Source organism: Hipposideros armiger, unplaced genomic scaffold (assembly GCF_001890085.2).
Source record: "Hipposideros armiger isolate ML-2016 unplaced genomic scaffold, ASM189008v1 scaffold_504, whole genome shotgun sequence".
NCBI lineage: Eukaryota > Metazoa > Chordata > Mammalia > Chiroptera > Hipposideridae > Hipposideros > Hipposideros armiger.
Genome location: NW_017731854.1, coordinates 1,407,669 through 1,422,086, shown reverse-complemented (window position 1 = coordinate 1,422,086; position 14,418 = coordinate 1,407,669). Strand labels below are relative to the sequence as shown.

The window sequence follows — 14,418 nt, the reverse complement described above, 5'->3', positions numbered from 1 at the left end:
CCTCCCCCTGCGCCCTCCTCCGCTCGGGGCCAGCGCCGCGGCGGCAGCAGCAGGAGCAGCCCCGGCTGCGGGTCGCGACGGCGGCGGGGCGCCCCCTCCCCGGTGCCGGGGCGCGGCGGAGGGATGTGGGGCTTTGCGGGAGGAAGGCTTTTCGGCTTCTTCTCGGCCCCAGTGCTGGTGGCGGTGGTGTGCTGCGCCCAGAGGTAGGGTCGCGGTGGGGTGACGGGAAGCGCGCGGGCGCTGGCGGGCAAGCCGCCGCCTGACCCAGCTCTCTGTGCCCCTGTCCCCTCCCCCAGCGTGAACGACCCCGGGAACATGTCCTTTGTGAAGGAGACGGTGGACAAGCTGTTGAAAGGCTACGACATCCGCCTAAGACCGGACTTCGGGGGTAAGTGGGGTGTGCGCGCCCGCTGCGGGAAGCGCGACCCTCGGTGCTGGTGGCCTGAGTGGCGGAGGGAGGCGGCGAGCGGGTGGGGGGCACTTCTGCGCCCCGCACCCTCAGAGCCACCCGCACGCCATGCGGAGCCCGGCTGATCACCGTGTCGTGCGCTTCCCGCAGGTCCCCCTGTCTGCGTGGGGATGAACATCGACCTCGCCAGCATAGACATGGTTTCCGAAGTCAACATGGTGAGTGCCGCCCTCTCCAGGGCTGTCCCCGACCCCTGCCCGGCTCTCCGGGCCCACAACGTCCACAGTGCTGGGCCAGAGGCCTTCTCTGCCCGCCGAGCGGCGCTCCGGGGCGCCGGCCTCCCGCTCGCGCGGCTCCCTGCACCCGCCGGGCGCGTGCGGGGGGCGTCGTGGGCGTCGCGGCCGTGCAGAGGACGCACCCTTCCTGCGGAAGGAAAGGGTCCTGGCCTGGCCTTAACGCTCGGCCTGGTACTCCACCCTTCTCCAGCGCTCTGTCACCTGGCCCCGAGGCTTCCCAAGTGCCGTCCGCCTCCTTAGCAACAGGCGCTGGGGAGCCCGGGAGAGAGGTGAGCTGTGGGGGTGGCTCATAGTCTAGGTAAGAGGTCTCTAAGGTTCCTTTGTTGTCTTTTTGAAAGAGATGCTGGCAGCTGGACAGGACGAGGGCGGTGGTCTGTGTATTTCAGGGCATGGCGGGTCAGTTTCCTTGGTTTCGGCGGCCTTTTGCAGGGCCGGCTGGTAGGCGGTGAAACCCGTAGCCCCGCTCCCCCAGTCGCTGTCCGAGGTGCTGGCGGGCCGGGCGGCTCGGAGACTTGCGGGCCTGCGCCGCAGGCGGGCTCTCGGAAGGGGCCGCTGTGCCGGACTCCAGGGCTAGTAAGCCCAGTGTCGCTTAGGACTGTGTGGATGTTGATGGGATTCAATATTCTGACCTGTGGAAGGAGGACGTCCCTGTCCCAATGTGCGATGTGGGTGTCACGGCTTTTGCTCAGGACGACAGGGGATACAGAGAAAAATGACCCCCTTCATTTGTTAACCGAATTGGAATACCGTGTGATTTGGAGACAGGTTTAATTTTCTGTTAAGTGGACACTTTGGAAATTGTAAGAATGAGCGTTTGGAAACAATATTTTTGTAAAGAAATTATTTGGCAACTTTCCTTTCGAACATATAATATTGAAAATATAATGAGGCATGGTTTCAGGTAGGTTGTTGTCTGGTGTACGTCACAGTCACATGAGCAAACTCGTTTTTAAACGAATACTCCCCGGTTCTCACTCCAGGTGACTGTGCCCCAGCTGGTGTGCAGTGGAACCCTGGGGTCTCTGCATTTAAAACTTGTGGACGGTATTTCGAGAAACATGCAGTAAATTATAGAAATACGGACATTTACCAACACACTAAAACTATTATTTAAATAGAGTGTTTAGCAAGATATATTTAAAAATATAACCTACTGTGGGTTTTGTAAGAAGAAATCTTTGAGCACACAAAACTATTTTTTATCAATTTTTTACTCTGAACCTAAATATTTTAAAAATTATAACGTGTGATTTGAAAATAAATTATACCTTTCTTTTCACTTAGGACATTTATATACAATGCATTATAATAACAAAAGTGTTAGCAAGACACACAGGAGGAATATGACTTTGCATAAGTTACATTAAAATTAACATTACATATAGTTTACTTTTTTGTAATTTGTAAAAATAATTCTGTCCAGAAGGTATGTTTTATGACCTTAAGGGAATAAGTTATACATGTAGGATCTACTCTCTGTAATCTGTGATTTTTCTCAATTGGAGACTTCACATTCTCTAGAGAAGACAATTTTACATGGAAAATCATTGGATATTTAGGGGATTATTGTGTTAAAATTATTATATTGGATGTCAGATAAAAGAAAATTTATTGATGTGGTGTTTTAAGAACTCTGTACACAATGTGGTATTGCCGCAGACCATTGCACATTTTCTCTGAGTTAATTTTTAAGCTTAAGTTATCCAGCAGGATAGATCATGTGGATACCTGGTACCTTTAAAAAGTTCATCAGTAGTTGCCGAATTCATGCATTATGAATTGAGGTGTCCCAATTTTCTTTGGCCCCAATAATAAAAAGACAAATTGAAGATGCAAGCCATTATATTGAATAATCTTTAATTCAAGTGCATATCCCAAAATCAAGAGTTATGCATAATGCAGCCATAATATGCTCATATGCATGTTTTTTGCATTCTCATAATGGTAATTTTTGTGGCTCTCTAAACATGAATTTATTGTAAACAAAAATTGGGGATTGTTAAGATGGGAGATCAATGGTCATTGCAGATGTGACTGACTAGCATTTGAAATCTCTTCTATAAGTGGATTGGTCCAATCTGATTTCCCTTAACATATTCGCTCATGAGCATAGCTATGACATGTGACCTATTATGATATTTTCCCTGTATTTTTTAGGGAAAGAAAACAGAATATGTGAGCATAAGTTTAGAGTCATCACTCAATCATGTTTAAAAACAAGAAACTAATGAACTCCCTTGCTCACTTTTCTAGTCGCACAAAACTAAATGTTGTTAGGCTATGAAACTCAATAAGAAATGGTCTTGATTTAAGGGTGTTGTAGCTAGTGGAAGAGATATGTCAAATCATTGTAACCAAAAATTAGGATGGGGTAAGTTCCATTAGAGGAACAAAAGGAAGGAGCACGCAGAAGAGAGAGGGAAGGAAGGAGGGAAGAAAGGGGGGTGGAAGAGGAGGAGGGGAGAGAGGAGAGAGAGAGAGAGAGAGAGAGAGAGAGAGAGACTGAGATTCTGAGATTACTTCCGACATGGACATCTTCATGAAATAAGTTTTATTTCAGTTGGGTGAGTACGGGGAATAGAACTGTGACTGACTTGTGACTGGCATAGATGGTGGGAATGCTCTGGGTTGGGGAAGAAAATGGCAAAGATGTGGATGGACAGTTAAACGGGATTGGAGATGGTGAAGGGGAGGCTCAAAAGACGAAACTGGAAGAGTAGGACAGACCCCCCTGTTCACCGAGGCCACTTTGTTATGCCAAGGACTTCAGATGTTAATTTTCAAAAAATAAGGAGACTGTAAATGTTTTTAAGCAGATGATTGACATGATTTGAGATGTGGTTTAAGATGAATATTTTGGCCAAAATGTAAATTTAGATAGAGGAGTAATATTGAGGTAGAAGAGTGAAATTTTAAAGAAATTGAGGGTAAATGATTATGAAAGGTCCTTCTTTTCAAGTTTCTTCTCAGTTTTCCATAGATATATATTTGAAAACATATATTTAGGGTAATAAAATCTAATGTTTGAAATAAGTTTACGTGAAACAGGTGTATCTCTACTGTCTACTGGAAAATTTTTATATGCATGTGTTATAATTCTGGTGCTAAACACTTGTCCTAGTGTATAATAAATGTGTTAAATAGATAAATGGAGAGATAACTAAATGGAGGGAAACTATTGAAAATATAGGAAACATAAGAAATGTTAAAAATATAATATAAAAAAATTCAATTTAAAAATGCTATTTTTACTGAAAGAGACTAAAGCAGTTCTACAATTCTTTAAAATATATAAAACATAAAAACAGTATTTTAAAGTAGCCATAAGAATTTTTTAATTTGAATTATTAAAATAGGCCATTGTTTGATTTGTTAATTCAAAGCATAAACTACACATACTTAATTTTTATTTAATTGACTAAAGTTTTGAAAATACAAATAAAACTAGTTTCAAACTCTACAAATAGTAATACTAATTTCTGTGATTTAACTTGCACTTTGTCGTTCCTTTATACTTATCTAGAACATTAAAATTAACTCAATCTTAATGAAAATTTCACTACAGGATTATTTTTTTCTGACTTCATGCATATACACATAAATTATTGTCTTTTTTTTAGATATGAGTTCCTATAACATGTATCCTTAGTTATTAGGAGATGTGCATTGCATGTGTCCATTATGCTAATTTGATGGTATTCCTTTCTCATTTGTTTCATTTTCTACTTACAAAATCCATTTTTTAAAATGCCTAGGTGTAAAATAAGTACGGTACATAAGAACATGGTTTTAGCACATCTCAAGAAGCAGCTTTGGAGCAGCATCACTTAAAAATGGATACAGTCCTACTGGTGCACAAAACCACACACACGTACTACAACTTTGTCTTTCCCCTTTTCAGAAGAGTGGGGAAGAGAGAAGGGTGATCTTGGCTAGAGTCTGCTGGGGTCAAGGGTCTGGAGAATTCAGGTTTTAGACCTTTTTTGACCACACTTATGCTAATCGACCCCCCCCTCCCCACCCCCCACCTTCCACCCCCCTGCCACTTTTCAGAGTCTAGAGGTTGCTTTGCCATTGGCTTCTAGCACCCTGCTAGGTTCTCTGGGAGGAGCTCAACCCCTGGAGTATTCCTAGCTAGCTGACAAGAGCTAATGGCTTTGGGAGTTCCCGGCTCTAGTTCCAAGTCTATGGGAGCATGTAGCCTTAGGCAAGTCACTTACCCCTCAGTCATTGGGCCCCAGGCTCCCCAGATGCCTTGTGGCAGGCCCACAGATTTGATTCCAGGGAATACCACAGATCGCTCAGCAATGCAGAGAAAACCACGGGAAAGACGCCCACATAATCACAGCCACACAAACGTGTGTTAGAAAGCTCTCCTTAGCTGGTTTCTTAAAGAGAGGCAGGGGCCATATTCAGAGTTCGCATATGGGTTGCTGTTATCATGTTAAAGGCTGGAAATGTGCTAATGCTCATATTACAAAGTAAGCTGGGGAATGACTCAGCAGGACGAAAAAGTGTCTCCGTGACCCAGTTGGGCTTGGAAAACTGCTTATGTGGACGGCACTCCAGGGGTACAGTCCACAGAGTGTGCTCCAGGTTCCCGCGGCCAGGGGTAAAACTGGTTATTGAGCACATTACTTTTCGCTGGCAGCATGTTTCATGCATAAGTTATGATCATACATCAATGCTGGGGCACTGATAAGAAAGCAGATAATGAACTTCAGAGATGGATGAGAATAATACCTTCCATAATATGCTCTTTATGAAGGGAGGTTTGTATTTAATATTAGAAGGAATGGCATGGAGAGTGCAAAGAGAATGCTTTTTGTCTTTCCCCTCGGGGAGGTTGTAAAGCTTAGGCTGCTACATCTCCTAGAAGATGGATCTTACACACTGTCCTGTGGTGAGCCACCTACTTGAGTCACTGCTAGGTTCAAGGGTCACATGGTGTGTTGCACATAGGAGTCAGTATTCGGTTTGAATCGATGGTGCCATCTGCTTATTTAAGTCTAAAAACCTTCTCGATTTTTCTAAGTAAAGCCCTATGGGTTCAGCGTTTGATTATGCACAGTCTGAAGTCTGTGATAGCTGTCGTTCCTGTCCATTGGAAACATAGTCCTTTTTTGTGTGGGTTCTGTGTTGTGCATGCATTGTGAAGCTTACAGACCATCTGGAATCTCTTAACATTATTTCGTAATACATGTTGAGGTGTAACTTAGGGGCATGGTGACCAACAGTTTTATGCCATTTTGCAGTTTATGAAATGCTTCAGGTATTTTGTCATGGTGGGTCATCACACCTGAAGATGGACATGGAGAAGGACCTACCAAGGTGTGGACCTCATCTCCACTTTTCAGACGAAAGAACAGCATCGGGAACAGCACTGACTCACGACAAGGCAAAGCTGAAACTCGGTCCTGTGTGTCTGTTCTTTCTGCCTCATTGTGCTATAGCACAGCCAAAAAAGGTTCTCTTAGGGGTTCCCAGGGGATTCCCTTCTTCCATGACCTCCATCGCCATCTGAAGTAGGCCCTCCCATTCCACTTTTCCATGAATTCTTAGCCTCCCCTGAGGACACTCATCAGCGTTAAAGATGATTGGGCTGTGTTGGTTTGCTGAAGTCCTTCTCCGCCATTTCTCTCCCTGAGCAGAGCCGTGTCTATGACCATTCCTTGCATAGTGCCTGACACTTAATAACTTGAGAGGCACCTATTATTTTGTTGAAAGAAAATATGAGAATGAAAGATGAATGAATGGATAAATATATAAGTGCACAAATAAATAGATATGTAGATTTCCAACAAAATGTTTTATGACCCAGGATTTGGGCTCATGACCAAGAAGAACCTTTTCTTTTAAAGATTTTATTAGGGGATTGGGGGAGGGGAACAGCGTTGGGGAATTGGGGAAGGGGAACAGACAAGTTGCTGTCCTTTTGTTCTTCAGTCTAGTTGTGGAGGACGTCGCTTCACTGGCCCATGTTGGTATTATCATTGCGCTCTTTCCAGGTGAGGCGGATCAGCTGCTGGCAACTGGACAGCCACTCCTGGCGGCTCTTGGCAGCTCACGTTGGCTGCCAGCCACTCACGGTAGCTTACGGCAGCCTCACTGCAGCCTATGTCGTCACCGGCGACTCGTGGCAGCCCAGCTCCAGGTCGAGCTGTTGTTCACCATCTTAGCTGTAGAGGGCACAGCGTCAATGGCCCTCATGTGGGATCCGAACTGGTGGCCCTGCTGCTCAGAGCTGGTGTCCCAAGCCAGGTCTTAACCAACATGCCACTCGGCTGGCCCAAGAAGAACCTTTAAAAGGCTAAATGTGGCATATACAATTTTTACGTTAGAGGTCTTCATTTGACCAGATTTTTTATAATTGTACCCAGTATACTGCCATCAGCTGTCAAGCACTCCACAGCAGTTACCCCTTCACTGAAGAGCTTCCAGGCTGGTTTCAAAGCAGGGAGTGAGGACTGCAGTGGCTACGAGTGCACTAGGGGTTAGTGCAAGTGTCCCCAACACCAATCATGGGGGCCGTTCTACACTCAGAGTTTTGTGTCTGCTTCTACAGGATTTGTTGGTTGAGCTTTTTCTCTATATGACAGGGAACATAGGTTGCTGTTTTCACACAAGGGTTCATTGGGCTGTGCTCTCCCTTTCCGGTGACCACTCAGCAGTGCCCTGAGCTGCAGTGGTTTTCCTTTGTTTGCTAGCTTTCCAGCACAGTTTACTTCCGGGTCATTGATGCCAGTTATGAAGATAGCTGCAACATTTGGAAGACCAGGACTAAGATGGGTTTCATTTCCTAGTAATGTGCTCAGTACCATCAGTTCATGACCGAGAGCTAGCCCATGGAGAGCTCCCTTTTTCCTTGGTTACCGGGAGGTCACATCAAGAAATAGAAGCCATTTGGAAGCAATGACCCTTGTATCCCTCTTTGCATTTCCCCATTGAACTTAAGCATCACACAGAAACATTAATATAACTAACAAAAACCTTAGCATGCATGGAATAAACATTTCAGATGACTAGGAATAAATATAATATATAAATATAGGGCAACTCTTCAAATTCCCTAATTTGTGCTTTTCCATTTGATCCGAAACAGGATATGGATTCTATTGACTAAAATAGCATCATATTTTAACCCATTTCTACAATGAAAAATTTCCTTTTGTGTAAAATATTTGCTAATCTACATGCTATGATTCATAACATGAAATACATTTGTTTTATTTTGAATTAACCTTAAAGGATAACAGAATCTACTAGTTTAAAGCTATATAACCCTGATTGTGTTTGATACACATGTATAAAATATTGTACTTGGTTCAACATCACATCACTATTCTTTTACAATTTAATATTTTGAATGGGATTTTACAATTGGTAACTTTAATGAGTAGAAGGAAGAAGTTTTGTGAGTCACCCACCATCACATGGTGTGTGTGTAAGAGAGAGAGAGAGAGAGAGAGAGAGAGAGAGAGAGAGAGAGAGAGGGAGAGGGAGAGAGAGAGATTCTATGCAAACCAAAAATTGCTTTAAAAGAAACAACAATTTGGGTAATTTATTGTAATATCATTGATTTTTTTTCTAATCATGCTGACTCTAAATACCCATCTGAGAGCATATAGTAGGCTGAAATAGACTACAATGGCCACTGGGCTCAGTGCCTGTCATGTAGAATATGCTTGGTAAATATTTGTTAAATGTGTTTGGGTAGCAAATGACCCCTGTGGTAAAGCTGAACCTTCTATTTGTTTGATTGAAGAGATTTCCTCATTTGGGTGTTTGACTAGCACATAAAATAACCTTAGCTTTACATATGAAGATTCCTGTGAACTTGTCACAGAAAAAAAATCTGAATTCTGCAAAGCAGTGTCATTCCTATGGCCTACACTAGTGGTTCCAAAACTATAGACCAAGAACCCTAGTGTGGTGTTAGAGTTATTGCCAGGGTTGATATAGCTAAGTGCTCTCCAAGCAAAGTTTCCCACCATGGATGTATTTCCAAAGATACTAGAAAAAGGCTGGGAATAAATGTTTGCGTGTATGAGGACCTGAATAGAATGTGCTATATTCCTTTTTATACTTGTTAAACATTCTGCAGGTAACTCATTGGTATAAAGGTGTATTCATGCCAATGAATGAGTTATCATTTCTTGACCTTTCCTGTGTTTTGGTCCTCAGCACCAAAATCTCCTGTAAGAGCATCATTACTTGTGGTACAGGCTAAAATATTTGTTGCTTAGCAGAACGTTGTATGTATGTGTACCTGTGTGCCCTACAATCAAATTGGTTTCTGCTCAAATAACATTGGAAATAATGTTAAAGATATAAAAAAAATAGGATTTTTGTTTGTTTGTTTGTTTTGCTGCAGGAATTGTCAGGCCCTTTCATATGCTAATGATTTTGTAAATCTTCATGAAAGGGGTGAAGAATTTAATACTTAAAAAATATGTTTGACTGGGGATTTTTTTCTTTGTGGGATGGAGGACTTTATTAACACTTCATCGTAAAGTTTTCTGAACAGTTTAGGGAATGTGGGACTAACCCATTAAATCAGAATGATCTTCAGTGTGGCCCAGTAGATGAGTTTTGAGAACAAAATATGGCTTTTTGAGTCTGTAGGGTTTGACCAGTGTTTGTAGAAGGTGGTCTGGGAAGGAGATTACTTCCTGGGGTTACAGCAGGGGGGGCAGGTGGCACCCTGACACTGCATCCCACTAGGGTGGGTTGACTTCTGTATTTGAATATATTATGACATGTACACAGATATTTTTAGAATCTGCAATATATATTATGTGTGATGAGATTCTACAGATACCATGTAGAATATGTAATATAACTTAATATGTAATATAATTTATATGTTATGTCTACTTACATGTAAAATAAGATTTTCTTTGGATGAAAGGTTCTAGCGATAAATGTATGTACAATCCCCTCTAGTAAGTCATCTCTAAAATTTTGACTGATTCTCTATGGGTCTATGGAGACTTCATGAATCATTAGTGGAAATAGCCCAGAGGGCAGGCGCATTTTCTGGGCTGTCCCATAAGCCACAGGAGTATTGTCAGAGGGCAATTTTGCTCAAGCAGCACTGCTGAGGCCCCACTGGGGGTCTGGGCTTGGCTCAGGGATCGTAAAGGGCTGGTGATGATGGGCCATTAGATCAAAGTGGACCCAGAACTGTAGAGAAATTCAAGAATGTTCATAGATTGTAGGGGTCACAGGTTTTGTTTGTTTGCTTGTTTGTTAGTTTTTGGCATTTAGAAGCATAGAAAGCTGTTTGAAAGAGAAGGTTCTCATTCTGGAACTCTATCTACATATCTTTGTCTCCCGTGTCATGCTTTATTCAACATTACACTGCATGACTTCAAAGCTTAGCTTAATTTTGTGATTGAAAAGCAACTCTCAAAGTTTGAGATTTTAATTATCTAGGTAATTTCCTCAATAATCCGGCTGTTTTGCCTTTAGAGGCTATAGGAGTCTAACTTGCAGGATTGCCCTCTGTGGTGGAAATGGTGGGTTGTCAGATCCCAGGAGAGGGTTTGTACAGACTTTGACAAGTCATTCAGATGCCATGGTCCTCAGTGTGAAACCCGGGAACCATGTTTTTAGGCTACCTAGGCTGTATGCTATGAGCCTAGGACATTTTGTGCATAAACAGGTGGGATTTAAAATCTGCATCCATACTCATTCATTTTCAGGTCTCAAACATTGTGGTGTTCACTTTTTTGGTCTGAATTTAGAATTATTAATTTATGAGGGAAAACTCTAGGGGACTGTTGACATGCTTCTATTGTATTCAAAGCATAGCCTTTGCATTATCACCTGAGAAAAATAACTCAGTCTGGAAATGGCAATTAATGCTACTGGGTACCAAATTGTCTATATTTGGATTTTAAAAAAATTCTGCATAAGTTTAATTCATGCACCATTTTTTAATCCTTTGTGGTATCTCAGTAACATAATTTTTATATTGTTTGAGTTCATAATCCAGTCCAGGAGGAAGAGGGCATGGGTTTAGTCACAATCATCTGTACTGTTACATTCAGCCAGTTTAGGAAGATAAACCGGGATTTAATGAAAATAATTGTAAGCTTAGACCTGTAATGTAGAATTTCCATATTGCAGCATCTCTACAGAAAATAGTTTTTCCATGTTCTATGTCTTTCTTGAGTCCTAGTGTTATTTAAAACAAATTTCTTACACGTAAAATCTGAGTCCATAAACCTGTGTGGATATTGGGCTGAAGACTTGGGCTTGTCTGTACTAGAGATTACAGACTGAAATATGTAAAATTGTTTAATATTATTCTGGAAGAGGAAAAATGTGGATGTGCCAATTCTTAATTAGGAAAGTACCTATTTAGGATTAAATAGATCAACATGTATATTGTGACTCAAACTTGGATGTCATCAATGACCAAAAAAATTAATATTAACAATTTTCAAAGTGTTTAGCTCATGTTTTTCCACTGTAGGTGAAATCCTGTTAATAATGGATAGTAATATCTGGTTAGGGAAATTTATAGCACAGTCTCAAAAGAGTAAGTAATTTCTTAATTTAGCACTTTGCAAGAAACAATTTGTCTATAATGGTAGCCCCCCATATATGTTCTTCAAAGGGGAGACGCTTTGTCCCAAGTGTGATTGAGTAAGCATACCAAGGGCACAGCCAACTTTGAGGATCATTGGATGGGCAGAGAATCTGATGTTATGGAGGAAAATTCAAAGAAAGGGGCAGATGTCCTTCGTCATCTGTCAGTTGCCCACCTGAATGACATTTGTTTCCCTTACGAGATAAGAAATGAGGGCTTCACTTGCCTAAGAAGGGAGGGTTTCACTTGCCTGTTTCTTGCTCCATTTATCTTTCTGGGGTTTTGAATTCAAAATTTGGACACCTCAAGTGCCAGTTTGGTCCAATAATTTTGCTCCTTTGAATCATGTCTCTCAGTTTCTCAAACAATTAAGGAAAATCCTCTTTTCTTCTCTAACATCCTTCTGAGGAAAGCAGAATGAATTTGTTGAACAAAGGCTGATGGGAAAGCATGCATCTATTAATTGACATACGATTTCCTGACATGCCAACCTTTGCCCAAGACTGAACTTGATTATGCAATAATGTGCAAACAGAAAAATCAGAATCTGCTTATGCTGCAATATTAATAGAAATTGTCACTTACCCAGAGGAAGGGCTCAAAGATCAGTCTCACTTATTACTGGACCCGGTTCTGTGTCTATTATCAGATCAGTGTGAGCATTTCTAGATCACACTTCTGTGGAGATTTTTGGTGTGACTACCTACATTTCAGTGGAAATCACAAAAAAACAACAACCACAACAAAATCCTGAAATGGAAAAGGAAACATGGTAGAATCCTAAGATACGGACAGTGGAGCCTGTTGAGATGGTAGAGAAGTGCAATGTAGGAACTGGTTTGGGGAACACAGATGGCAAAACACTAGTTTGATGCTTCCAAGTGAAGGGCTATACTTATCTGATGCTTATTCTGACAGGTTAGTCCAATATAGGCTATATGTATAGATTTTTTAAGTTATTTATTTTTTCAGTTACAGTTGACATTCACTATTATTTCAAATTAGTTTCAGATATACAGCATAGTGGTTAGACATTTATATAATTTATGCAGTGATTCCTCCAAATAGTCTGGTATCCACCTGACACCATATATAATTATTACAATATTATTGACTTTATTCCCTGTGCTGTACTTTACATCCCCATGACTGTTTTGTAACCAGCAATTTGTACTTCCTAATCCCTTCATCTTTTTCACCCAGCCCCTCAACCCCTCCCATCGGTATCTATGAGTCTATTTCTGTTTTGTTTGTTCATTCATTTTGTTCTTTAGATTCCACATGTAAGAGTGATCATGTTTCTCAGTTTGATATGTATAGATTTTTAAATTCCAGGCTTATCAAAACACCTTGCATCTGTAGGTCAATGCTGGAATGAGTTGGAAAGTGGCAGAGCAATGAGCTTTTTCCTTTTTAATTCTCAAAGTAACTACTATCACTTAATAATTACTCTTGTGCTGTCTTTCAGTCCAACTGCTCTGGGCTGACTAGCATATCTTATGCTGTCTCTTTCATTCTAAATACTTTGGATTTAAGAGGTGGCTTCACTAGTGTATAACTGTTTTCGTAAGCAAACGAAGTGCCCACATCATAAATCAAAGTGATGACAGCCTGGGCTTTTCTATGTTTCTCCAATTTAGTGCACTGTCCAAACTTTGCCTACGTTACTTCCGACTTGAAATGCTGATGAGCCCTCAGGGCCACATAAAGTTACTGCAGAAACTCAGGAAGACAGGATGCTTGACTTGAGTCCGAAGTGAGAGAGCAAACGGGTGGGTGGGTGAAGGAATGTGAGAAGAATGAATGAGGTCCACTTGTGGCAGACACAGGTGGGCCAGCTGCAGTGATGGTGGGACGAAGGAAGAGAAGGAGCTGGGAGCTGTACTCAACCATTACTGGTGCCCGAAAAGCAGTTTGGGAGGAAAGTTAATAAGACTAGAAGGCATGGAAAAGACTTAAGGGAGCTGGGGGGGAGGGGGATTAAAATAGCAAAAAATGATAAAATTGTTATAAGAAACAGGAGTTTTGATCCTTTAAATACTTGAGGTACTTCGATATTTCACAATGTTTAATTAAAAAGCAGATATATACCAGTTTGTACTATGCAAAAATACTAAATTGTTTACTTCTGCTTTTCTTACACTTATCCTCAATGAGTGTGGACCCACTAGGGGCATTTGAGTCCCTGAATGGAGCCTGCCGTCTTCCCGGTGACAGCCACCTCAGGTTCAGAGTCTCTCAGAGGTCTTACAAACTGCAAGTGACTTGTGCTGACTCCCCAGGTGTTTCCAGAGCTGCAAAACTTACCAGATGCTTCCATACAGGTGTGATGGAGGGAGGAAAGCAGGAAGCAGGAAGGAGAATGGTTAGGTGAACAGCAAAACACACTGTGTGTGTAGATGATTTTTACAGATAACACGGGACTTTATGTTAGAGTCCATGGTTTTTAGCACTGTGTCAAGTCCAGGAAATTTTTCATGTGAGGAATGTTCTGTACAGTCACATTGTGAAAAGGAGACCCTTCCATATTATGGTTATGTTTCGCTTTTGCCTTCCTTCACAAAGAGGTTGGTCAAACTGCCACAAGCAAGCCTACTCACTGTGAGAAAATGGTCTCTGACTACAGAAATTCTCCCAGGAAATAACTTTATTATTTAATCTTCATTGTCTTCACCACCCAGAACATTCTCTCTCCTCAAGGCATCCATTTTCACTTCCCATCTTTCCTGGTGGTTGCTGAACTCAGATTTTGTTTCCCTCTGAAGACTGAGCACATGGGCTCCCTTCGCCTGTCCTGGCAGAATGTAGGGGGGCCCAGCCCCACATCTTTGTCACACGAAGATGTTTCTCCCCCTGTCTGGAATTGCTCTTGCTATCTGTGCTCTGTAGCCTGGCTTTTCCCACACCCACATTCACTGTCTCCGTGAGGTTCTTTCCGCTAGTCTTCTATGGGAAAAAGAAAGTTTCTGTAAAAATGGACACATCGAGCTCTTCCCTTGCCTGCGTTGTTCCCTAAGTGTTGAATACTTTTTGCAACCATCTTCCTTGATCACATATTCCTGGACACTATTTCTGGGATAAATATCAACTTATAGTCCCTGCCCGTTCACTCA

The 14,418-nt window shown here is 42.0% G+C and overlaps 1 protein-coding gene across 2 annotated transcripts in view; it reads left to right on the top strand.

The window, feature by feature from the left end:
- Positions 1 to 14,418, top strand: part of GABRB3 (gamma-aminobutyric acid type A receptor subunit beta3) — a 219,629-nt gene that overhangs the window by 518 nt on the left and 204,693 nt on the right. Inside the window, exons 1-3 of one of the 2 annotated variants that reach the window (XM_019667755.1) lie at positions 14 to 203; positions 297 to 388; positions 560 to 627. In XM_019667755.1, the coding sequence (XP_019523300.1) occupies positions 124 to 203; positions 297 to 388; positions 560 to 627 (240 nt within the window). In that variant the 5' untranslated portion in view covers positions 14 to 123. Of the gene's footprint in view, positions 1 to 13; positions 204 to 296; positions 389 to 559; positions 628 to 14,418 lie in introns of those variants that run through there. The other variant, XM_019667756.1, reaches the window with a different exon arrangement.